Source organism: Lissotriton helveticus, chromosome 5_1 (assembly GCF_964261635.1).
Source record: "Lissotriton helveticus chromosome 5_1, aLisHel1.1, whole genome shotgun sequence".
NCBI classification, from domain to species: Eukaryota; Metazoa; Chordata; class Amphibia; order Caudata; family Salamandridae; genus Lissotriton; species Lissotriton helveticus.
In genome coordinates this window covers 684,716,384-684,742,939 of record NC_136065.1, presented here as the reverse complement: position 1 = coordinate 684,742,939, position 26,556 = coordinate 684,716,384, and the positions used below count along the sequence as shown (strand labels likewise).

Sequence of the window (26,556 nt, the reverse complement as noted above, 5' to 3'; positions counted from 1 at the left end):
TCAAGGACTGACTAACTTATAAGTCCCTAGTATATGGTAGCCAGAGAACATAAGGCAGAGTGGCCACCCAGGGTTGCAGCACTATTTGTGCTACCCTGAATGTGTCAAAAGTACACAATGGCTCCCCAGCCTGCCACTGCAGACTGGACGGGCTTTGTCATACTACTAGTTTGACTTTGCCATTAAAATTGATGGCAAAGCTTTCACTTCCCGTAACAATATATTTAAGTCTCACCTAAGGAGGCCTATAAAGCCCTATGGCTTAGAGCTGCATAGTGTTAAGTAGGACATATAGACATATGTATGCCTTATTAGCAAAACCTCCAAATTGTTGTTTTGCTGGAGAACATTTAGTAGCCCCATTGTTTCACACAGGGTTACAGGCTGGCACCCCAGGCCTGGCTTACTATTGATTGGGACTAACCAACTAACTAGGTACTGTAAGGTATCAAATTAATCATGGCATTATGTCTATATTGGATTTATTGTCACTTTTAAAGCCAAGCAACTTTTATTAAGTTGCCACTCTATGCACCAGTGGTCCAGTAGCCTCACATGGGCTGGGACCCACAGACCGCTTTCTGCCCACCTGAGAAGCAGGTTTTTCGCCTCCCAGGAAAAGACCAAACACTGAATGTCACTAGAAGAGGTGTCCCCTCCCCTTTGCAAAAAGACATGCGGGGTGTTAGCCCAAAAGGCAAGCTCAAAGGCGAAACCATCTTTGATGGGCAAATGGAGATAAAATACCAGAGTGGCTGCCCATTGTTAAGGTAGGCAAGTGTGAGACATGGACAGAGGGAAGACCAGTGCCCATACCAGTTTTTCCCTGGGTGTGTAGCCCCCAGGTAGCCATACCTCTGGGGTGGGTTACTAAGCTCCTTAAAGCCAAGGAAGGGTCCCGACATTTTGAGAGTTGCTAGAATGGTGCACTCTGGGATTGCCAGATGCCACACATCAACGTAAAGTCATCACCCAAAGGGAAAGGACCTGGTTGCCCATTGGCTGGTGACCCGTAGTCCTCTCAGGGCACTTTTGCGGGACAAAATGGACACCTCGACGTTTAGATCACACTGGATTTTGGAAGAGGACCGATGAAGGACTGCCCTGCTGCCCCTGTGGGCCCCTGTTGTCTGGACTTTTTTGGGGGGGGGGTATGTGGCTGCGTCAGTACTGAGGTGTACGCATGCAGCAAGGGCAGTAATGGCAGCTAACCTGCTGGAACGGGAAATAGAGTTAGCAGATATCAAGACTTAAGTGGTGCCTTCTTTTGCACGAGACCAGCAGGAAATGGAAATACGTCAAATGCAAGCATGTGAGCAGGCCGACATGTCAGCGGTAGAAACTAAAGCGCTACTTCCCTCAGTCACGTCAGTTGCCCACGTTAGTTTCTTTAGTTAAATGGGGCCGAAAGTTATATAAAACTGGACTAGAAATTGAGATATAATAGGCAAGTGCTGACAGCAAAATTAGAGGATTAGCCTTTTTCTAAATCCCATTATAGAGATCCACTTTATAACAGTCACATGTGAATGGAAAAAATGATCACAAAACTTTCTACTTCCAATGGTCACCTTTATTTTAGTTGTAGCAAAAAACACACCTATGACACCAATGATTCATATAATTACACATTTTTAGCAAACAAACGCCCCGGGTCCATTTTCGTTTCCTCCTTGTAGTACAATTATCATCTTAAGGCGGGGAAGACTGCGTGTTTCTTCATTATTTTTAATCTGCACAGATCACCAATCCTTTGGCTCATTTTGTGATCGGACAGTCACTATGACAGAAAAAGAGAAAAGGGTGAGCAGCAGGGTTAATCACCATCTCCTTGTGCCATTAGGATATGGGCCTCGGATTTCAGCTCTGCACCAACGAGGAACTTTAATTCGGTTAGTGGTTATACCCGAAAGCGCCATTCCATCACCGATGCCTTGCCTTTTGTCATTAGCTGTCTATTCATTTTCCACCCGATGATGGAGTGAACCCCAAAAGCTGCTCTATTGGGGTATAGCGCCATTCATCTGCTTCGAGCTCCTCCACCAAACTTGCCAATTTCTCCATTCTGGCAACTTGCTGATCTATATAAAATGGGAGAGAAATAGTGAGCACAAGGAAACAACAGTGATGTACAATACGATCTTTATTGAACACTATTGTCATTCTTAATGTTCCTTTCGCCCCACATTTCAAAGTATGCTGCTCTGGAACCCACGATTAGCGGTTAATCTAGTGGTTACTGTGATTAGCCATATGCTCTCCAGAAAAAACGCTTTCCATTCACTCCAGTTACTTTGTGATAGATTATATAAATACCCGTTAGGTGTGGTCATTAGTGGGGGCTATGTGGTTTCAGGTGCATGGTTGGTGAGATGAATAGGCTGGCGGAGATTAATCAATGCTACGTTACAGGGATTGAGCTTTAAAGAGAATTTACGATCTATGAAAAGAGGCAACAGCCAATAGCAGTATTACAATAAGAAGAATTACGACAGACAGGCATGAGACTGAGATGAGGCTATACTGGGAAATAGATGGCATGCAGAGGATGAAAGGTAAAAAGAGGATTACTGGAAAAAGAAAGAGGAATCAAGTGGAAGTCATTCAAGGTCAATGTGTCATGCAGGAAATAGCAAGCAATTGGAGCATGTAAGCTGTAGAAAGAAACAACATTATGCATAGTGCTCCATATCAGGGACAGACTGCTTATACATGCAATTCTAAAGTATACACACCATTTAAATATTAAGAACCCAAACTAGCTGTGCCAAGCCTAGTGAAGCACTTTTAGACCTAGCCTGGGGTATCCAACCTCGGTACAGGGTCTACAAGCTATGCATGGGGTGTAGCATAGAAAAAAAAAAGAAGAAGTCTGGCTTAAAGATCTACCCTCACTATTCTGTAAAGAAAGGATTTTTTTCACTCACAAAAAATACGTTATTTAGCACTGGCTGAGAGCGACTCCGCTGGCAGCCAGATGTATATCCTGTCACCTAATCCCATCCAAGTATATGTTGTGCGTGTTTATGTATGAGGCCAGTGTAGTGTATGCACGGTATGTATAAGCAAAGTAGAGTGATGGAGGCCTATTGAGGCCAATGGCTATTTCTACACAGTTTTTTGCGATAAAAAAAATACCTGGGATTGTCAGCCTGATGGAATGATTCAAGCACGTGAGCAGATGAAAGATCAGCTGGAGAATTCTAGGTAGTAAATCTCTAGTACTACCAAGAGTGCCTCATTGTCAGAAGTTCTTTCCTCCTACTGGGTGAAAGAAAAACCGCAGTCTTTCTGACACGTGTTGTGAGCAGAGGGAGAATCACGAGGAACCATTGGTTTGAGGTAGTAGTACCCCTTCTTGGCGTCACGTCTACTTCTTCATCTCTTGCCTCTGTATCCATCCTGGGCCAAAGATATTGTTGGCTGGGCTTCCTAGTAGCTTTGTTACTGATGGTAGCCATGCACTTGGAGGTCATAGGTGTTTTTCTGCCACCTTTACCTGAAATTTACGAAAGGCAGACCATGGGGCAGGTGTCTACTACATGGTGTCCAGCACTTTGGCAGTTTGCAAATCTTCCTTGATCTTTAAGAATGCTGTGAACCTGCAGGCCGATAAAATGGTCCCTGTCAAAGGGCACAAGCAATATAAGTTCCTGAACAGCTGGGTGAAAGACAGAAAATGTCAGTAAAGCATGGGACCGAAGAGGATAATAGTGATAATCACCCTGCAGGTAATGACTACATCATTCAACAAACATCTAATGTGTTAGAAATGTACCTTTGCCTCTACTACTACTTCCTGGAGGGCCTCAGGGTGGCGTTTGCTCAGCTTCCTCATTTCCTCCTAAAGGTGCTGGTTGTACAGGAGAACAAGCAGACAGTTAGCAATCCTTCACTGGAGGTGAAGAGTCTCTGTTCCCCTGAGTTGGACCTCATTTACCCATTATGTGAACGACAAATGAGTCAGGTGAATGTCCAGGGACCTCGCCAGCAATCTTACATTTCTCTTCACTCTGGGGAGGGTTTGCTGCAGCCTTCATTGAGTTCTTTAAGTTTTCCGGGACAGTCTTGAGAAATCCCCAGAAGCACAGGTACTTTCTGGACCTCTGTTTTGAAAACTTGTAGAAGGGGTATTCCTGCATCATGCACAATTTACAGATGTGGTGCTGTACACCCCACAATCAAGACATGGCAGATGGTAGTGTTATTCGATGGTGACGTTTTTAACAGGGTATGGGTCCTGGTCTGGATCAACTTGGAAGTCAACGTTATCCTCTCAGGGGTAACCTCCCACTGCAGGTCCTAAAGGCTCATAGTAGGGGTTTCTGGGGCAGATAACCCCTTCCTAGTCAGAGTAAGTGTGGACTGACTGAGGCAAGGATTTGAGACTGTGGCTGTTGAAGAGTGCATGGGTATGGCAGTGGAGTGGGTGGTGTAGGATCCCTGGGTGCAGCAGGAAGTGGTGGTGTATCTGTGGCCCTGTCATTAATGGTCTTTGGAGGAGGACAAGTATAATTCTTCAAAGCCTAGTGTGTGTTTTTGGACAGTCGAAGGTGGTAGGGTACTGAGGTGCCCCTGTTAAGAAGATCTGGTAAAAATTAACCCAGTGGAAGGGTGTACGAAGATTTTTTTCGGTCTTTAGTCCAGCATCTACAACTCGCACCCTCGCTAGTCTCTGAGCTTCGAGTCAAGGGATCTTTCTCTGCCAGTGCCTCTGGGTCAAGAAATCTGTGATTTTCTGAGGCTTGGCACCCTACAACAATGGCTTTTGTAGAGGGTTGCTTTAGGTAGGGTGCCATACATTGCTGGAGCCAGACTCTGGGATCAAAGCTAGAATCCCTAAGCAGCAGTTCTCTTCATCAGTGTGGGAACACTTTCAAGCCAGACACATTAGGGGATGACCCTTTAGGGTTTGAGGAGGAATAGGGGCCCAAGGAATGGTCTTGGTACTTGCAACTTAGGACCTAGAGAATCATGTGCCTCCATGTGTGGTGACTCTGAATTCCTAAAGGCAAGGACTTGGACTCTCCTGGCACAGCTTCTCCTTCTCTATCTACCTGAAACGGTCAGTTGATTGGGGCATTTCCTGGTCCTTGAAATGTGTTCCCTCCCAACAGCCCCCAAAATAATATGCGGTACAATCTGAAACCATAATGGATATTGATAGTCACTCTGAGGTCTTGGTACAGCAAAATATCCTCTGTGGCACGATCTTTACATTGATAAAACATTTATTTTGATATGCTTTCTGTTGAAGTCGAAAATGCAGCTATTCAGGAACAGGAGAACACTCAATGGACTTCAATTACTGATGGGAAATGATGCAGGAAGATCTCCTATTCTTGTAAGGAAAGTTTACACTTAAAAGAAATTTTCTGTCAGAGTGGAGCCATACACTTTAATCCCGGAAACGCTCAAAAGAAACTTACCTCAACGAAGCGCCAAATGCTTCAGACACTGAATTTCTTCTTGTGTTTGTGAGATGTTGCTTGACCAATAGGTCCTACAACCACTACTGTAGAAGTATCCTTTTTAAAGCTGTGCGTTTCCCCTGCCTGTATTACAAAGCTGGGGACCCATTTGCTTAAATCATATTAAAAGATGCCATCTTAGCATTACGCTGTACTGACCAGGCAAGGGCAGAACTTGCTAGAGTGTGTCGAGGGCTATGTCCTGGACAAAGGACTACATTACTAAGAGATATACTGACTGTAAATTATTCAGGTGCCGTTCTTTATATCTTGTTTCTACTTGTGCTAGTCCCTAGACTCTGCCAAAGACTGAAAACAGTTGCATATGCTTTATCTTCCAGATTGCCTTGGCATGACATGCTACATTCCTCCCGATCATCTAGGACCTCTAAGGCTTAGTTCTTGAAGACTTAATCCCAGCTGGTCATACTCATAACAAAGATAATGTTGGCACCAGAAAGGACTCCAAACGGTAACAGTATATGGCTAAGTAGGTATGATTCTACAGTTGTACTCTTTTTGTTTGCAACTGGTTTTCTCTTTCTCAGCCAATGTTATCACATTGTTAGACATTTCGCCGCTTATTTGGATATTACTGCAAGGCTTGCCTTACTTGAGTCTTCGTATCCAGCAAACACAGTTTTAAAAGCCCAATTGGCATGATCCTCCTTACTGTGACCTTAGTTGTATTTTGTCTCTAAAGTCGTGCAAGTCCTTTGAACATTCAGCTTGTTATGGTGTTAACTTGTGCTCTTTAAATACTGTCTTTTTCAAGGCCAACACTTTGACCAGGAGTCAATGTGTTTCAAGCTTTTTTTCTGGACCTTTTATAGGGATTGTGTTGCAGTATTTTTTTCTAGACTTCACTAGGTACCAGCTGGGGAGACTCTCCACAATTTAGACGTGAAGTTCAGCACAGTCAGATATTCACCGCTTAGATCTCCTGGCAACCTTTGTTACAAATGTGGATCAGAAGAAGGAATATCTCAGCTAAAGTTCCAGTTGCTATATGGATAGTCTCTTTTATTACCCAATGATACAAGCGCCATAATTTCAGACCTTCAAACAAGATTCTTATACTTCAATATCAGCATCAAAGATATTTAGAAGGCAGATGTGTGTATTAAGTTGTATTGCTTCTGTAAGCCTCATTCTGAGAATGAAGCATACTAAGTTTAGACTAGGTTGGGTGCGAAGTTGTCAGGGACTTACTGATGCAATTTTCCTTCTGCTTTCTCTCTTTCATTTTGGAAAATGTCACACTTATTAGAAATAGGAGAATTCGAACCTGTGATTCCCACTGGGACTCGAACTCTGAATGTCCTCGCTTAACTATCACCTAATATCCAATTCCTATCTTCGAAGGGCATTCTTGTACCACCCAATTTCGGTCAGCGGTGGTGTTTTCTTGGGATCACTTCTTTCGCCTTAGTAATTTTATGTTAAAATACAGCCTGTCAAATAGTTATTTGCACAAGTATTAATTTCATAAATGTGCTGGTGACACCAAAGGGGGGTTTGAGATTTTGACCAGGTGCATCAAAAGACCTTACATCCAATGGACTTGGCAATTCAAGCTCTGAGGAGTTTCAACTAAACTAAGATAGCTAGCTTCCTTTTGTGACAGTCTACTAAACTGAAAAAATAGCATTTTCACAACAGAATCCAAATGGTGACTCCATTATTTTTTGTTAATACTTTTTATTCGATTGCATCAAAAATACAATAACCAGTGTTGTAAAATCCAAGCATTCTGGACTAACTAACATTGCTGTACAAATTTACTGATAAAGTTGAGCGAGAGGTTTGTAAGATCTTGCCTCTGCCCTTTTCCCTACCTGCAGTACACCAAAGCACCTCTAGAAATTCTGTCATCACTAAATGTTGGACCCTACAGGGTCACCCCGGAATTTTGCATTCCTCTGCCTTCTTTTGGTCTACTTGTTTTTGTTGGCTTTTAGGACTCTGTGCAGTTTGTTCCTGCTAATCGCTGGTAAGGTAAAAAAAAAAAAATGCTTTTGGTCTCTCACTTAAACATGATCAAATTGGCCTACACTGGATTGGTACATTTAATTTACTTTTAATTCCCTAGTAATTGGTACTACATGTATCCAGGGCCTAGAAGTTAAACAGTACTAGTGGGCATCAGCGCTCATTCTGACAGCCACTAAAATATACTGCAGTCTATAGTGCAGTTTTAATCAGCCATTTCGACTTGGCAAAATAAAAATGTTGCCAGGCCTAAAGCTTCCTTTTTATGTTCTGGCTTGACAGTGCAGCAGTCACCAGACTATAATGTAAGCATCTATAGAAAGTGTAAGAAAGTGCCTATTTTGACATGGTTTGTCCGCACTTTTTGACTGGTGCATGATGTGATTTCGAATTTCAAGAGAAATGGGTCCTTGCCATCCAGGCTCTAAAAGCCAGATCTCTTTCCTAAAACTGTAGCAAGATTGGCACAACTTCAGTAACCCCTTAAAGTCTCTAGTAAATGGTCCCCCTGGTACCCAGGGCATTGGTACTGAAGAGGGTCCTCTGAGAAAGCAGCACTAATTGTCCCACACCAGAGACCCCTCATCAAGACCATGCAAATGCCATTGTAGGCTGGTTGTCTTTGTGCAGAGAAAACCAAAGATTTCACATAGGACACAACCCTGTGTGACAGGACCACAGACACTGCAAGAGGTATAAGTAAGTCACAACTACTTCAGGCCATATAGCCCTAAGGCAGGGGTTATCAAAGGCCATATGTGGACATATCTGCATGAGCAGATATGACCCTACAATATCAAGTCCATTTTTGGATGTTGTAAGTACACAGGGAAGCCATAAAGAGTACATGGACTGGATACTTGTCATTATGTGTTTCCTAGCTCCATGATGGCTTCACTGTACCCTAAAATGTTTGATACCAAACATCTCGTCTTAATAAATCCTCACGAGGCCAATATTGGATTTATTAATAAATGCATGCAGGTGATCCTTTAGAGTTTCCCCTGCAAACCTACAAATCACTGGTGTGGTCTCGGACTAGTCTTAGCCAGCCTGCCAACACCAGTCTTGTTTCTGATCTTATGGGGTGAGAGCCTGCGCTCTCAGAGGCCTTGAACAAAGCCTGCTCTGGGCAGTGGTGCTTCACACCTCCTCCAGGATAGGATGGCCTTCCAGGGTGGGAAGCTTCAAAGATGATGTCACCTTTAACATGTGACCCAGGCAGTTCTAGATAGTGGAGGATGCTAACCGCCCTCTCCATCTCCACATCTGGTGGTAGGATATTTGGGACAATTACTTAAGTTAGGAGGTGGGTCCTCATTCAGCTAGCACCACAACTACGGTGGGGCAGGCGATGTGGAGCCCACTTTTCATTACTATCCATCTTGGTTTGTGTGGGCTTTTAGACAATAAGGGTCGGGGTAGTGCCCCTTTACACAGGAAGTGGTGACTTAGAGGGTGTACTTGTGTCAAAACAAGGGTTCCCTGAATAAATAGATAAATAAACCTCTAGGTCAGGGAAAATACACTGTGAAAGTAACAACCCAGGCAGTATTGAATGCTTGTCACTGTGAAAGTAACAACCCAGGCGGTATTGAATGCTTGTCACTGTGAAAGTAACAACCCAGGCGGTATTGAATGCTTGTTCACTGTGAAAGTAACAACCCAGGCGGTATTGAATGCTTGTCACTGTGAAAGTAACAACCCAGGCGGTATTGAATGCTTGTCACTGTGAAAGTAACAACCCAGGCTGTATTGAATGCTTGTTCACTGTGAAAGTAACAACCCAGGCGGTATTGAATGCTTGTAGACTTAGAGGGTGTAGACACCCTAGAGGTAGGTAGCCCATTGCCTACTAACTGCCACCCCTTTTTAACAACTCTAAATGTAGTATTTAGATGGCATCCCTGGGTCCTGAACTGAGATTCAACAGACAGAGAAAAGGACAAAGAAGATTTGCTGACCCGAAGACTGAAGCCCTGCTGCAGAAAACTGTTGCTAAACCTGGCCTACTGCATTAAGGACTCGACAACCGTGGTGTGCTGTCTCGTCCTGCAACTGTGAGGCCTCCAAGAACGCAAGAGCTCCTCCAGCCTTCTACCAATCGCCAAAGAACTCCCTTGGAGTAGAGGTACTACTCTCCTGCAGTCCGCAACGACCAAACCCGCGAAGTACGGTTTGTCGACTTGCTGCTCCTCAGCTACTCCGACGCAACACCCAAACCAAAAGTGATACCTCAGCTCCAGAGGATCAGATTGTTCTCCTTACCAAGTTTGGGGACACCAGGATCGACCGGAACCGTGCCACACCAATTCCCGTGGTACCAGGCCCCCTGCCGCATACAACGAGACCAAGAGTCCATTCCGGATTCCAACTGCCAGGAAGCAAGCACCCAATGAGGGTCATTGAGACCCCTGAGAGCCACATTGTGAATGCCACAGCTGTCCTGGAACCACCTCTCCAAGCTGCCTGCTCCTGACCGCAAGGACATCTTGACACGTGCCACCCGGTTGCCCTATCTGCTCTACACCTGGTCTGCCCAGCTGTGCCCCTGTGGTCCTGAGGCCCTTGGAAACCTGCTCCCACTAGTGGGACCCCCTCAGACTTACCTTTAAGTCCCTTTGTGCAGTGTGTTTTCAAGTGCCCCCCTTCTCGTAGCGTACCAACAACCATCAACCTCAGCACCCTGCTTTCAGCTGAATCCGGGCCATGCCCATGAATCTGCAGGTGAAACATTAGGCCTGGCCTTGCTCTTTACCTAAATCCCAAAGGTGAACTTTGAAGTCCAACTGTGTGATTTTATATGTATTTTTCTCTTTTCTCCCATCAACTTCAATGGTACGTAATTGCGCACAAAAGTAGTTCATTTTACACACTTTGAAAATTGCTATCTTAAAAAGTACTTACTGCAGAACGAAGTTCTTGGCCTGAAAAATGACATAACATTTGGTGCTATTTTTATAAATTGATCCAGATTTATTCTTAAGTGTGTGTCTCATGTATTGCCTTTGTGAATACAACAAATGCTTAGCACTACCCTCTGATAAGCCTGACTGCTCGCCCACCCTACTACAAATAGAGCGTTTGTATTATCAAATTTTGCTTCTGTATACCAGTCTGGGTTTCACTGGAATCTCTATACAGTGTACTTTGTTTTATTGCACTATATAGAGGGCCAACGTCCTACAGAAAAGAGCCAGAGCCAATAGTACATGTTTCGATTGGGCAGAAGTTGTACGATTCCACAAACAAGTTGCCCTGCACACAGTTGTGATCATTTTGTTTATATAACCAGCTGCCTGAGGTAGAACTTTCAGGGGCACATGCATGACATTGTAATGCTATTAAAGTGTTTTAATAACTAGATAATTCATGGTATTTTTGTTGGTTAGTAGCACAGATCGTCGAGGGCAGTCAAAAACTTAATTGGATTTTTAGGTCTGGCTTGACTGTGCATTCATAAGCCAGTCCTGTTGGCAGTGCCAATGCTGGTTAATACTTATTCGTCACGCCGAAGGTAAACCCTTACCACTTATAGGGCAAGGAGCATGGTATTTAAAAAGTAGAGCACGTGGGCTTAAATTTTGCATGTCCTGGTAGTGAAAAGCTCCTAAAGACTTTTTTCACTGCTTTAAGTCTCTCGACCCCATAGTCTAACACTGGGTTACCATATTACACAGAATAAGTGCTAAATTCAGTTTGGGACCAGATAGAAAAATGCTGTTTCCACTCAAATGAATTGTATTTTAAAATCTTCCTCAATATTAACGTTGGATTTTAAGTTATTGTTCTGAAGATCCCACTGTTGGAAAGTTGGCATTTTTTGGGGCTAAACCAACCATGCCTTTATGCTGGTGTCCTAGGTCACATGACTGTGAATGGCTCTCCTGTTGTGAGTAGTGTATTGCTTTCAGACATAGACAAAAGAGGCCTAGATGTGAGGGATGAGGATCTTCCTGACCGGTTGGCTGGGGAGTTGTGCGCTGCCCTGTTTACAATTCAAAGGGGTCTACCTTCAGTACACACAAAGGAACCAGACACCAGGGCTGCCTTTGCCTTTGTCACCCTAGACAGTTTGGAGGCAAACCCAGGGGAAGAATTGACCAGAACTAGTTTTGGGAGTAGTCAGGGAATTCACAAACACAAAGAGTGGCATCCGATATAAAAGTGGCAACTTCAAAATCTCTCATCAGAATACCCCTTGAAATGTGGAAGATTCAGAAGAAAGACTGTCCTGTCTGAAGGAGGAAGATTGGATCTGCTTGCCTCAAAACCAGGCTCTCCAGAAGTGACTCCATGGGTCAGCGGACTGAACTCCTGATTGAGCTACCGGGACACAACAAGCTTCCAGATTCCTCTTTGCAACTGCCCAGCACCAACTAGAAATACCTGGACCTCCCTGAGCCCTGCTGTTGGCCTCCGCTGGAGTGAGTCCTAATCTCCATCAGGTGCCTCCTCCTCCCGGGTCCTGGACCCTTCGCTGGCATCAGTGTGTACTACTCCTGAAGAAAAGGTGAAAATACGGATGTTTTGGGCTCTTCGCGCCAACAGCAACAGCTTGCATCAATCGTCAATGCGAACCTTCAGCAATGGCCCGCTTTTAGAGCTACAACAGCCACTGTCCATAGCGCTCGACCTACTTCTACTGCAGACAATTACCTTCTCACGGTCCCCACTAAAGCAAATGGCACTTTCTGCACGGGCTTGAGAAGGTAACTTTCCAGCAGGATGAACCTGGTTCCAGTGTCCAACCCGCGCTTCATTGCGGTCGGCCTGAACTTGTGAAATTACTCTGGGCCACCACAAAAAGATGACCACGAGTGGTGCTTTGTGCTTTTAGGTTCAGTTTTCATTTGAAACTTGAAAAATTAATATATTTGATTCTTCTGTTTAGATTTTTGTTGTTTAGGTGTGATTTTATTTATAAAATGTTACTCTTTTTCAAAATTGGTTTGGGATTTTTCTTGTGTTGTGTTTTCACTAAATTAATGTTTGAGTGCAGCATAAATACTTTACACATTGCCTTTAAGCTAAGCCTGACTGTTTTTGTGCTAAGCTAATAAACAGTTAAGCACAGGTTTACTTGGTGACTTTCGTGGTTCAACATGACAAGGATTTGAGTGGGCCTTACCACTCTCAACTAATAATCCAATTTATCACACTAGATTAACACATTGTCATGTTCCCACCTTCACGGATATTGCCATTGATGGACTGGTTGTCCTCAAGGTGAATGAGGGAATATCTTCTAGTTTTCTTTACAGTATTCAGCCCGGTTTACCCAGATGGTCATATTTCTGCAGACAACCCCAACCCTCAAACTACTTTTTTCACCGCCATGCATCAGCCAATATTTCATTCCCATTCCAAGATGATCGGTAGTACTGAGCATCTCCATTTCTTGGCTATGTTTTTTTTGGCCACCAGAATTTTGTGGTTCAGCATCAATCTTTGATACCTAGTCAATGCTGTGGTCTCCCAGATTCCTAGATGTACTGTTCATGCCTCCATCTATATTGTTATTCCTTCTATTGCTTCCAGTCTCTGGTAACTCCATTACTAAACCATCACACACAATGAAGACTATGGGCGTCCATTTTGATTTCAATATGATGATGTGCTAGGAAATAAATACTGCTGCTTCTGCCGAAAATTAGAAAGTCACCCATTCCCAATGGAAACGCTCATTAACAATAGCAAGACACTGGAACTTCTATTTCCTGTCTGGAAGACCAAAACTTTTTTTTTTAAATAAAGTGGTTCTTACAATTTCTAGTATTATGCTAGAACCCAAGAATCTCAGAAAATCAGCACAAGCCATGAGAACTGAAAGTTGGCGGGATGCAGAGACGTGCAATACCTTAACTGTAACACTCAAAGCTTTTTATTGCCACCGCCACGCATCAGTATACTTCAATAGACATAGCAGATCGAGGGTCCTACAGTCAAGCAACAAAAAACTGCGCATGAGCACGGTTTGGTTCTCAACCATGCAACCTTGACCCGGTCAATACACATAAGGCAGACTGAGCACTTCAAGAGACTGATCCAAATATCATTCTTCTAGTCTCATCTGCCTCCTTGAACAACACAAGTGCTTCAGGCTTACGAGTGGAATATAAGCTCTATGTCGATGACGAGGAGTCGAGTGTGCAGCTGAGAGAAGAACGGCGTGTGGCCACATGCGGCCTTCACATGGCGTCCTGCTAACCACAGCGTTCCAGAGCACTTACAGTGCTACAGAGTGATGTTGGGTCTCACTGGTAGGCTAGAGGATAAAAGCTAGGACTACACATACAGAAATATAAAATGTGCACCCACAGAGCAGAAGCAAGGTGGGTTGATTGAAAAATAGGGCAAAATAAAGTGCCCCCAGGAGAAACACAACCCATACGGGCAATCTTTAGATTGTATATGCCACAGGTCACTATTCCCACTCTTGGACACATCCCATAATTGCTATTTACCAACGTGTCTGATTTAATTTCCTATAAGAACCGGTTAACTATTCTCCACGTTCCTCGGTTTAACTAGCCTGAGTTACCACAAAGTCATTCCCTGTCAACCTGTGATAGTTGTCTTGCTTCGAGTAATACTGAACGATGCGCTAAAAGGTATTATTTAGCTTTAATAGTCCTCGATTTTCTACCCTAAATTGTAAAAGTCGATACACCACCGAGTAAGATTTATAATTATTCTTGATTAAATTACAATTTCGTGGCCGATAAAGGCAAGTATATTCCTTTTTCAATCATCTAAATAAAAAAATGTGTTTCCCGTGTAATTCGGAGTACGTATTCTATATGTTGTATGTAATGATACCTTAAATTTGATTAGAAAAGTGATTCTTTTGAGAGTCTTTAGTAGATAAATACAAAAATCGTGACCCGGCTAGTTCACTGACACAATGGAAAGAAAAAGAACTACAATGGGGCTTGGAATAAAGCTACACTGGACAGGCAACACACGGACAATGGGAACGACATCCATGCACACAGATACACCACTATTACCATAGAGCCAAAGCTGGTACAGAAAAACTCCGCAAGATGCCAAACACGTTCAGACCGAGTCAGAAAAATACACTTAGCAGAGGTCAGGAGACACTCCTGTAGGAACATTTACACAAGGACAGTGGTGGAAGCATGGAGTCGGAGACTGGTGCTGAGGAAGAAAACACACAAACAGGCAAATACACTAATGCTACGACAACGCTACAATGCCATTGCAAGGGGGAGCAAGACAAACATGAGCCCCTGGCAATGGCACCTGGGGAAGTGATGCCAATCTGGTGCTGACCGGATATGCTTGGGGGCAGTGAATACACTCATAAAATGACTGAAATAGGCTGGCAGTATAAAGGTAGTACACTTAACATCAGGCAAGGCCCTGGGAAAGGGAGCACGATGGCATGACAACCTGCAGAATGAGAAACTCTGACCTGGGAGACTCGAGACATAGGCCATGAACCCTATGCTAGTACTAAGAACACATTGGCACTGGGAACAGTCTGACAAAGGGAGTATTGTGAATAAGCACCCACACTGATGGGATGACACTCACAAAAAAACTGGGATCAGAAACATTGAGACAATGGCGCACGAGGACAGGAAACACACTCACTATGCCAGGGACTATACCGATATTGAGACATCTGTACTGGGACAGTGGGTACCCTTATGCAGGTAATACATTACCATTAGCAGAGGGCGAACATCTAAAGAAATACGCTTATGAGGCAGAGTTAAATTTACTATAGGGCAAAAAAAACACATTTAAGCTGAACCGTACAATATACTGATTTCTGGGGCTGGAAAACCCAGCAGAAACTGGTGGAGGCCAGTAATTGAGGTGCATGGGGCACAACCAAATCTTGCAGTTAAATGCAACACCACACAGCATCGCGCCTTTGTGACCAGCACGATGCTGACACAGCACTTACTTCTGTCCCAATAAACTCGGACATGGGGGGCACATGTTGTGGCAGGGAACTCATAACCTGCACACGAACCCACTCACAGACACACACATTGCCGCGTAGTGACCACACTCACGGACCAGACCCACTCGGCCCACGGCCCACCCCACGCTCCAATAAAGCGATTCCTCTGGGAAACCTTAAAATACGAGAAGGTAAAGTCTGCATACCGAAGGGGTTCGTTAACACTCTGCAGCTGAACTAAATAAACACAGGGTCGCCAAATGTCCTGCATTTGCTAAAACAGTTCTAGTATTTCGAAGTCTGTTCTGACACTTTGCCCCTCATGAAATGCATCTCCCGGTTGAGGGAGTGTGATTACAGGACATGTGTTTTACATTTTTTCGGTTTTTCAAAGAGTTTTTAAACGTTTATTAAGAATGTAATACTTTAAAGTGATTCGAGAGCTTATAATATTTTGATGTTAAATCATCTATACTGCTGCTAGGGGAGGGTGGGAAATATTTGCCCTAAAAAATCGCACAGAGCACTTGCACTTTTTGTATGACATGTAAGTTTATTTATTTATTTATTATTTATTTATTTATTTATTATAAAGTTTTGTATAGCGCGAACAAGACCCGTGGGTATCAGAGCGCTTAACATGAGGTAGGAAAAGGAAACAAGGTTACATATGTATACGCCGTTAGCAAGCAATCGCAGTGAGGTAGATGACATATAAATTCGTAACACATGTGACGTTAGCAAAAGTAAGTATGCTATGATTAAATAAAATACAAGACATGTGTATATAACAAATATGAGGTAGCACGGTATAGGTTCATGTATGAGGTAGCACGGTATAGGTTCATGAAAGATATTGTTCTTCTGTTCAATCAAATCTCCATTCCTGTTGGCTTTGGGTTGTTCCCATATCCTAGGATACATATTCCATTATAGTATTGTCTGAGCCTCCTATTTTGATGGCGTACATGATCTGTACTAAGGCAGTATTATAGCAGATCCATGATCAGTGATCTTCATTAAGTAATGTATCTATCTATTTATCTATTAAGTTGTCTTTTTTAATACCTTTAGGTTAGATTATCACATAGCTGCTAGGGGAGTTTAGGAAATACTCCTCCAAAAATTGCACAGAGCACTTGCACTTTTGTATGATATGGTAGTGCCTTTCTCTTTTCCCTAAATCCGGATTACAACTGTTATTAATTCTTCGGTGTACCTCTTTTTAATCATGTTTTCCTGACAGCCCATAGTGTGTTTTAATCTGAAAGAAGTTTGTTTGGGTTGTAAGCTTTTCTGCATTGAAATGACGTTGTCCAGCGTAGAGCTTAGTCTACCGAAGGAAAAAAGTATTCTCTCTTAATTGTTTGTATTTTAGCATAAAATTTAACTTGTAATTTTATTTCGCATTCTTGTATGTACGGTATGACGTTTTACTTATGCATTTTATGTGGAATTCTTCGGAATTCTAAATCATAATAAATATTAATTGGACATGCGCAGTCAAATTAATTTTTCTCATGCTCACACTTAAAGAGACCCTTCTCTTTTGCACATTGTTAAACGGCAAGGCTGTAAGGGAGACCGTTCTCAAGAATTTATGTGCTGTACCGTTTTATGATCACTGACTCAATGGTTAACAGCTAAGCTAAGACGAGTAAAATGTGAGAAATGCAATAGCATGTCAAACACATGCTGCAAGCGCCATTTTATATAACTCGTACAAATGCCTTTATACTGAAACACACAGATCTAGTGTCACATTGCTAGCAAAAAGAAGTATACTGAGTCTGCGGGAAAAACAAATGTGACAAGATCACTGCTGCAGTAGAGCTGCATGGCGCCAGTTCACAACCATACCCATGTATATATTCAGTCAGACTTCTCTACTGGTTGTTACAAAAATATGGAGAAAAAAAATGGACCACAAAATTTAATTTTCCTGGTAGAATTACCCTAGAAGGAATGCCTATGATGAAAGGCGACTGGTGCTCCTGTGCTTAGGTTTAAAAGTTAAATATGAATAACAATATATCAGAAGCTATTTGTTATGACAGGCTTCTGTCACATAGTGCTGTTATTTTAGTCATACGGTCATAGTCACTGCTAAATTGCAGTCTTAGGTCTAGGCCAGTGGCATAGCTCGATTTGAAAGTCTGTTCAGCATATCTATGTAGCCAATCACAAAACTCACACAGGATAGGTAGACTCTCATACTCACTAAAGTAGGGTGACCAGGCGTTCCAGATTTGCCAGGACGGTCCCCGTTTTTCACCAGATTTCCTGGCAGATTTCAAGAAATTTAGCTCATGTCCTGGTTTTTAACCCCTTCGATGCGGATGACAAAGCCAGCTCGACATGGGCGTTACCTGCGCTACGCGGATGACGAGCTGGCTTTGTCATAAACAGCGCGATTTTCAAAAATCAACGCACAGCGGGAAAACGCGGTAGCGGTTAAAGAGACGACTGAAAATGGCAGGAGATTTTTTTTATGTTTTCCAAAGCAGGGATAGTTAGCAGTCGTTTCAAGAAAGCAATTTTCATTAACAGGCAAGCTACTAGGCTTAAAATTGAATTTTATGTATGTTCTTACTGCTTGTTCTATAATTTTCTGCTGATGAGCACTGTCATTCTGTGCGCCGTCTTGAAGTAAAATTGTAGGCCTTCTTCTATTTTTGTGAAATGTCCCGGTTTTGGGCTTTAAAATTCTGGTCACCCGACACTAAAGAGACAAGTCCATTAGGAAAAGGGAGAGCTTGCAGAACCGCTGGACACCAAGCACGAAAGATCTGAGGAACTCTACGTTATGCAAAAAACGCTTAATAAAAGACTTTTCTAGAGGCTTATTTGGAGCGTCCCTGTGATTCACTCTTCATCGAAGGAAGAGTTAAATTATTACTTACTGTGATAGCAATTCGATGTGGAGCAGCGTAAAACGGGCTCCACCCAGGTTATTACTGATTAGGCCACATATACGTATATTAAGGGCCTCGTGTTCATGTGGTATAATGTGACAAATTGAGTGAATTGCATTTAAAGCAATATAGAATTACACATGCAATGTAATATCAACATTTATATATGTGTGTACACTAATGCTTTCCACGCAGTAACAATGAATTGCGGGAGAGGTGTGGCGCAGCGGCCAGGGTGACTGACTCTGGAATCTGGGAATCACGGTTCGATCCCCGGGGCCGGCGGCAGATTAGCCCAGCACCATGTGACTCTGGGCAGTAGCTTGCTTAATCTTCCCGACGGCCCCCAGCACCTAGAAACCCGAACGGGTGATGGTTCACGCTTTACAAATGTGGATTATTATTATTATTATTATTATTATTATTGCAGTTTCCATTTGTATCCATATGAGTGTTAGATAAAATTAGCTAAACTTCATGTATTCATATATTTACTTAAGGGTATCCTGCATTTACTATGTAATGGAATATGTATTCATCAGGATTGCATTTTATACTCATAATGTGATTGCCTATGTATCTGTATTATGCAGTTACAACAAGTATTGGAGTTTCAACTTTGCTAACTTGACCAAAGGCCTTAAGCGTTTGGGTTTCGCAATGTTTAACCTTCTAAGAAAATGTTTTTCTTTCAGTGTAGTGTTTTTCTTCCATCTGCAGGTGCCTCATACGATGATCCAATGAATGGAGAAAGGCTCATTCTGTGAAAAGATAGGAAAAGTGTGTAGGGAGTCGACGGCGATCAAAATTAACTAGTAGAAGTGAGGACTACAGCCCCTGCGGAATGAACATGTGGATGAAATAAGAGTTACAAGTGTGTCTGCCAAGAGAGCATTGTTTGAAAGTGGTCCCTAACTGGATCTTTGATACTGATTTCGAGGGGCCTCTTGTAGGTATAACTAGGCAATGCTCTTTGGTTATGAGCAGAGATTCCTTTCAGACCAGGAGATGTATAGGCCTCTTAGCACTGTTCTTATTGTGTGGCTTTATGCTATGTACTACTTTTGCTTTAGATGACTTCTACAGAAGTTCTCCTAAGCCGACACCTTTCTATTTTTAGGGATCTAATTAGGATTTCTATTAGCACTCTTATTTTATTTAAATTTTATTTCATTTGAGGTTTTATAGATCGCAAACATGACCCGTTAGGGTATCAGAGCTCTTTAGATGGATAAACACGTTACGTACAGCATTAGGCATAGTCAAAAAGCAAGAAAAGGGGGTTAAGGAATTGAACACAATAGGACAACAGCATGAGTTATATACAATAATCAGTGCAGAACCAAAGTCAGCCAGCAACATGTAAGCAATAAAAATTGAAAAACCAGAAATTATATACGGGGGGATCAAAAATAGCAAAAGGCAGAGGGACCCGGCAGAACATTTGAAGGAGTGAGAATTGGTACACAGAGAGTGCCAAGCAGTACAGGAGATTATGCACAGAAACAAAGGTCACGATAAAAGGCGGTATGTTCGATCAAGGAGAGTTATTGGATGAATTTGCTCATTAGGAAGGTTTTAGCTTCCTTTTTGAAGATTGACAGAAAAGGTATTCTTCTGATGGAGGATGGTAGCGAGTTCCAGATTCTTAGAGCAGCCTCGGAGAACGCTTGGTTATACGTTTTTCCCTTGTGGAAGCGGGGTGGCAGGGGCACGAGGTCTCCGGCGGACCGGGAGTTTCTGAGTTTCCCAGATACCACAATTTTCTGGGCGAGGTATGCCGGGGAGTTCGTGTACAGGGCTTTGTGTGTGATGCAGGCCAGCTTGAGCTGGATTCTGGCCTTGAGAGGAAGCCAGTTCAAGGCCTTCAGATGTGGTGAAATCTGGTCAAATTTTCTTGAGCCAGATAAGAGTCTAGCTGCTGTGTGGAGGCAAGCTTATAGAGGGGCCATGGAAGTCTTTGCTAGGCCATATAGGGAAGAGCAGCCATATTCAATTCTGGAGATAACTAACGCCTGAACTGCGGCTTTTAGGTCGTCAAGGTTATGCCGAGAGATTTGGCAGAATCCACCATGGTCAGGTGTGCAGTTGAGTGCTGTGATCGAGTTAATCCATTCCCGGATATCATTGGCGTTATTAGGGGGAGATGAGGAGGAACTCCGTTTTTGGGCATTCAGTTTGAGCTGGTTATTGGCAAGCCATTGAACAGTCCGTTTCAGGGCATCGTTCAGGTGGGTAATCTCCTCCAGAGAAGAGATTTTGATGTATATCCGAGTATCATCGGCGTACACGTGAAAGGAGATGTTGGCCGTGCGAAGAATTTCAGCAAAGGGTTCGATGTAGAGAGTGAAGAGTGTAAGGGACAGAGTAGAGCAGGCCATTTAAGAAATAGGCTTCCTCATGCATTATAGGAGGGAGGACTGAAACGTTCAATCTCAACATCATATTGTTTTTCCCATTCTGTGCACTATTACAACTAAAACATCTGTTACATGCTACTGAGGATTAATTTTGTGTACCAATGTGGCTTTCCTTTGATAACTTTGTATTGCTATGTAATGGTTCTGAGATTGATTTATTTTACTCTGGCTTTGAATTTGTAATAAATCCTTACTTAATCCTATCATTGAATCTGAGCCTTATTGTGTGACCAGATGGGCTGCACTGTAATTGTGAATTTGAACCGAACCTAACTCTCCTATTCCTCAAGCACCCTAAAAAGGCTGGTTGGGCAGGGGTGAGGGAGGGGTTATAAAAAGGGCACATTCCCTGCTGCATTAGCAAATGTCTGCTTCACAACAGCCTTCATCAACACAGTAAGAATAAACGTCAATACACCACATCCCAAAAAATTAATGGATTATCCTGCATACAATTTGACCCAGGTTGTTTTTCTCCTAAAACGGATCTAGTGAGAAACTAGAAATAAATGTGAAAATATGAAATGAGTGTACATTATCCAATGCTGAATATGATTTTAATAATGTGCGGCAAAACAGGTCTTCAGTACCCATTTTAGAGAGAGAAAGAAATGAGAGATCAGTAGAGAGGAGAAAGTGTGCTGGTAAAGAATAGAAGACAAGCGTTGCTCATTCCAACTACCACAAAACATTATTCAAATGAAGGTGCCGAAGCATCAGTCTTACCGTGTTTCACCTGTTTCAAGGTGGAGGCAACTTGATAGCTGAACACAGACTCGCAGAGAAACCTCTCAGAGCCGTCTGAAAACAAACAAGAACTTTCATGTATCTCCAACTCAAACAGGTGTGCAAACTGCTTTCCCATTTGAACATTAGTTAAACCTTTATTAAAAGAAAAACAAGGACCACCACATCGTAAAGTTATGCCATCCGTCAGTCCATCCTCGATTACAGTCCTCAGATTCTGAACTTAACACCTTCGCTGCGGCGGCTATTCCGCCGCAGCGCTAAGGGGACGGGGGGCCGCGTGGCGCTCACACGCTGGTGACGGAACCGCTCCGTCACCAGCCTCGGGTGAGCTGTGCTGATGACGGAGCAGTTCCGTCATGGCCCCGCCTGCTCAATAGAATGCGCCGCGCAGGCGCGAAATCAGCGCCGCGCAAGCGCGTCGTGCGGGCCATGACGGAACCGCTCCGTCATCAGCACAGCGCCAACGCGGCTGATGACGGAGCGGTTCCGTCATCAGCATCGAAGAGGTTAAGAAGCACCTGGTGCAGAAGACCTTTCTTCAAATTATGAGTTTTGTAAGTTTTTCCGTTGATCTCCGCACATCTTTAAATCTCAGGGTTACAGCTCAGTGTCTGCTGTTGAGTTTAGCTACTATCCCCTGTCATGTGTCTCTCAACAACGCATTTCCCTATTATTACTCGTTTGTAACCCCTCCCACATTGTGGTCTTTGTTACACAGTGTACACACTGGAGAGCCATCATCCATCTTTGTACCTTGAAACACTATGTATTTGGTTAGTGTTTATACTTCATGTTTCTTTCCACACTCCAGTATTCAGCAAGATTACAGCTTCTTCACATGTTGGTGAATTGTCCTATTCGGGACACTTTTTGGTGTTGTTGCAAAGGTATGAAATTTAATAAAATATCTACTTGGCCATAGGACAGGTTTCTTCAGAAATCTACTTGTCCTGTAAAAAATAAAACACTTGTCCCTTTGGTGCCATGAAGTGCGGTGACACATTATGGCAGCAATCTTATTATAGAGCTAACCGTTCCCCGAGTATGCCAGCGCTCACACTATTGTAGTGTTTAAATGCTAGCAATTCCTTTATTTTGCGATTACTTCTGCATATATCCACACACTAGTGCTGGAGGGAACGATAAGCAATAGTTCCAGGATTGAAATGCCCTTTTGAGTCTGCAAGCCTACTAACTTGCAAGTTTTAGGGGTTTTCACCACATCTTCTCTAATCTTTTCCCATAGTGAAAAACGCTGGAAATTTACTCCTGACAAGAAGTAAAACTTCTACCAGGGTTGGGAAAAAAAGTGGTTGACGGGAAAGTGAACTTTTAAACACTCGACACATGCATATTTGCTCATGCTAAAATGTAGTTCACAAATATTTTCTAGGAGTACAATGTCCTGGCTAGGCCTGGGCGTGAAATTCTGCTCCGCTTGTGGAGTTTTCAGAGTTTTTCCCACTCTGTGCTCTGCGTAAAGTGCAGACTTCAGAAAAACTCCAGTAGCAGCTCACCAATGTGAAGTTGCTAGTGCGAGTGAGGAAAATCGTACTCCAGATTGGTAAATCAAAACTTTTAATATGTACACCACATTTGTTTTTGTACTCCAGACCACCTACCGGAGAAATTTCTCAACACGGGCGGTCGCAGCTGGTCGCTACCGCTTGTGTCGAGTAACCTTCCGCTCACCTTGAGGATGCTGGTGCTCGAGTAGAACATCTACTTGAGCAGCAGAAAGAAGCAGCGCCCTCTTGCCCTGCACATGGTACCATTTGCGCTGATTTTACAGCGCAGGACAAACACCCAGCGCTAAAAATCAGCACATGGAGCGCAACCTATCGCACTCCGCCTCTTGTGGAACTCTGTGTAGCGCAGCAGAGTTTTTTGGTCAATTCGCACAGAGTTCCGCAGAACTCCGCAAACTCTGCTCAGGCCCAGTCCTGGCCTACTTCTGTAAACACAAGTGTATTCATGAATGCCGTAATGCTGCACTAATGCAAGGACATATGCCATGGGTGCACTTATGTGACATTCTTTAACCCTTTGGATGCGCCGAACGGCCCCCGGCCATCCAACAACACGGGTGGCGAGTGCGTCGGACGGCCGGGAGCTGTCCGATTTGTGCATGCGTGAAATTTTCCCGCACTGCGAGAAAATTTCGGCCGCATTTAAAGGGTTAAGAATTGAGCCCTTAATTACGTCTGGTGTTAACTAAGACCTCTTTTTAAAAATTTTATTAAAATTCTGTATCCATGTATCAGCTGGCTTCACTGTGATTGAAAGCTTTCTGCTCTTCCACAAGAAGCATATCGCTTACATAGAAATTTTGTTTAGTGCCAGGAACTACTGTGGAAATAGGAGCTTTTTGAGACCAAAAATTATTATGGCTTTTTGCCAATGTGTGTTATGATGGGGAGGGCTCGGCAGCTCTCACAACAATAAAGTTTTACAAATACAGGGTCAAAACAAGACACGCATTGATAAAACTAAAAGGCTGACTACTAATGTCAGACCTATTGGCTTTGCCAAAGCTTGTTTATTTTCATGTTTCCTATAATTTTGTTGACACTTTTTACACTGATTTTCCAATATGAATATTGGTGCGAAACACTGGCATTTATTAACACATTTTACTAAGTGATGCTTCAAAGAAACTAACCAAAATTTCACAGCTGTTTACCAAAACATTTTGTTACTAGTTGCTTTTTTTGAACATTTTATTTTAAAAGCAAATAATCATCAATCTTGCTTTTAAGCTTGTGAAAATATTAGCATCTAATCAGAGAGTATTCTGGGAGCATTATGCATAGCCTTATATTGTTAATCTTGCAGTTAAAATGTTAAACTTTTCAACTGTGTGTTCAACTTTTTATAGTGGAACCACTGTCAGTATTGTAGTCCTAGCTTACAACAGTTCCTTAGAGCGCTCACCCTAATAATAAAGGATTTGCGTTAATAAACCATAAATAAATGTTTGAACAGCATTAACATATGGGCACAACTAATACCTTAACTGCAGACAATACCCTTCCCTGGTCCATAATGTGGTACAGTAAACAGGTTGCCAAAGGGTTTGAGCTGCAGGAGTTTGGGCCTACTTGCCCCATGGACAAAATAAACACAAACATTTGTTTTTCTTGACCCGAAACAATATGTCCTGGGCATTCGGCTATAGGAATTCCACATCCTTGTGTTGTTAGGCCCCACATGTCACTTCCATAAAGCAAGACTGTAGGGGAGATGCTTTTGAAGAGTTTTATAACTTATATTACTGGTGGGCTGAAGTATGCTAGTTGTCTCCTAATGGTTTAGATCTCGCCTACACAATACACAGCTCAAGCACTGTGCTGCGAGACATATTGTTTACAATTTAGTGGGCTCAAGACCTGTCCATGGCATACCATTAGTTGTTCTGATTGTCACTCACACTTGCAATCTTTCGATTGCTTAGCTCCTCCTTTCTTTTTGTGTTAACCGCTCCCTGGAGTATGGACCAAGTACATGTATTCTTGCAACACACTATTTTTTATTTTATAAGCGCTTCTGTATTATTTCTGGACTTGCAATGTGCTTTCCTACTTTTATACAGGCATACAGCTTCTTATTTATGTTGCTTTCACCTTACGCCTTACGCCTCTATTGACGCTTTAGTTACGAACACCCACAACTGACTATTCTATGCTACGCCACTTCACTCAATGCCACTCTATGGCACTCTACTCTTCCCCACTCTATGCCACTCCATTACACTCTAAGTCACTCTACATGACTCCACTTAAGTGTACACCACTCTATGTCACTCTACTCTGCACCACTTCACTCTTCGCCACTCTACTTTACGCCACGCCACACACATTTAGCCATGCTGCTGTATACCATGGCTAAAAGACATTGGCAAAGCCAATAGCTCTCACATAGGCATGACCTATTGGCTTTGCTAATGTGGTTTCTTAAAGTGACTTTGAGTGCATCAGGATGTTTAAAAACTGACAATCTATGCCCTAGGAAGGTGTAGTCTGATTGTGGGCAACTTCTGTGATATTAAGAAAGAATTTGACTTGATCGGTTCTTCCGTTTACTTTGGCCCATAACACTGGATAAAAGCGCATTTAAATTAACATTTACACAAATTCCACTGTGGTTAATTCAGTCGAGGGTGTCTCCATCTTTTTAGAGAGAAGAGATGCGCTCTTGAAACCACAAGTGCCCAGATAGCAGTAGGATTTGAAAAGTTTTAGTGGAGATTGTTGAATCTAGTCTGAGCTGGGATAAAGCACCTCGTTTTATATGTTATCTGTGCCGTAGATTTGATTGTTTTTAAATTGCCTCATAATTTTCCACACTATTACTAGTTTACTCATGGAGGACTGGTGATCTTTAATAATTTTCTCAAGGCAATGCCATTTTTCTGGATTTTTTCTTGGGCTTCTTTGAGGTTTTCGATGGAGATTTCACTATATCCATTTCTAAAGGTGGCTGCCCATGCCGGACAATGGCTATGTAAAATTTTACCAACCATGATTCTGTGAAAAAAATTGGTAATTTGTGTGCACAAAGTGAACTCTGGAGTGCAACGTGCTGTGTGAATCAGGCCCGAAGTGAATAGCGGGGGTATGTCACCATTTACACATCAAACTAATGCCAACTTAAGTATATATAGTTCTCACTGACACAGTGTATCAAATAATCCATATTTAATGCAGTGTATCCCAAAACAAGAGAAGAAATTCACAAGTTATATTTTGAGAGCTTGAAATAAATGTAAAAGTAGCAGAACCCTCATCGTTTCCGAGAACTATGTATTGGATGAACTGCTGAACTATAGCGTTTCTGGACTAAGCGATGTTATTTAAAAATCGGACATTCTTAAGGCATCAAAACAGCACTGTAATCAAGCGTGGAATCTGGCAGCAAATAGAAGCCCTGCCTTTCATGCTGAATGATCAAGATAATGAAGCGACATATGCTCTAGCAGCTTATTGGCAAGCAATCAAGAAGCACGTCTTTAGGCTTCATTTCAAGGGTGAATTAATTTCCAAGCTGTTTTTATGAGTAATCTCCGT

At 42.7% G+C, this 26,556-nt stretch overlaps 1 protein-coding gene across 1 annotated transcript in view; it reads right to left on the bottom strand.

The window, feature by feature from the left end:
* Positions 1-1,551: 1,551 nt before the first annotated feature.
* Positions 1,552-26,556, bottom strand: part of ANAPC16 (anaphase promoting complex subunit 16) — a 128,183-nt gene continuing 103,178 nt past the window's right edge. Inside the window, exons 3-4 of the mRNA XM_078643076.1 lie at positions 21,467-21,541; positions 1,552-2,081 (exon numbers count right to left, since the gene is read on the bottom strand). Of these exons, the coding sequence (XP_078499202.1) occupies positions 1,960-2,081; positions 21,467-21,541 (197 nt within the window). The 3' untranslated portion in view covers positions 1,552-1,959. The remainder of the gene's footprint in view (positions 2,082-21,466; positions 21,542-26,556) is intronic.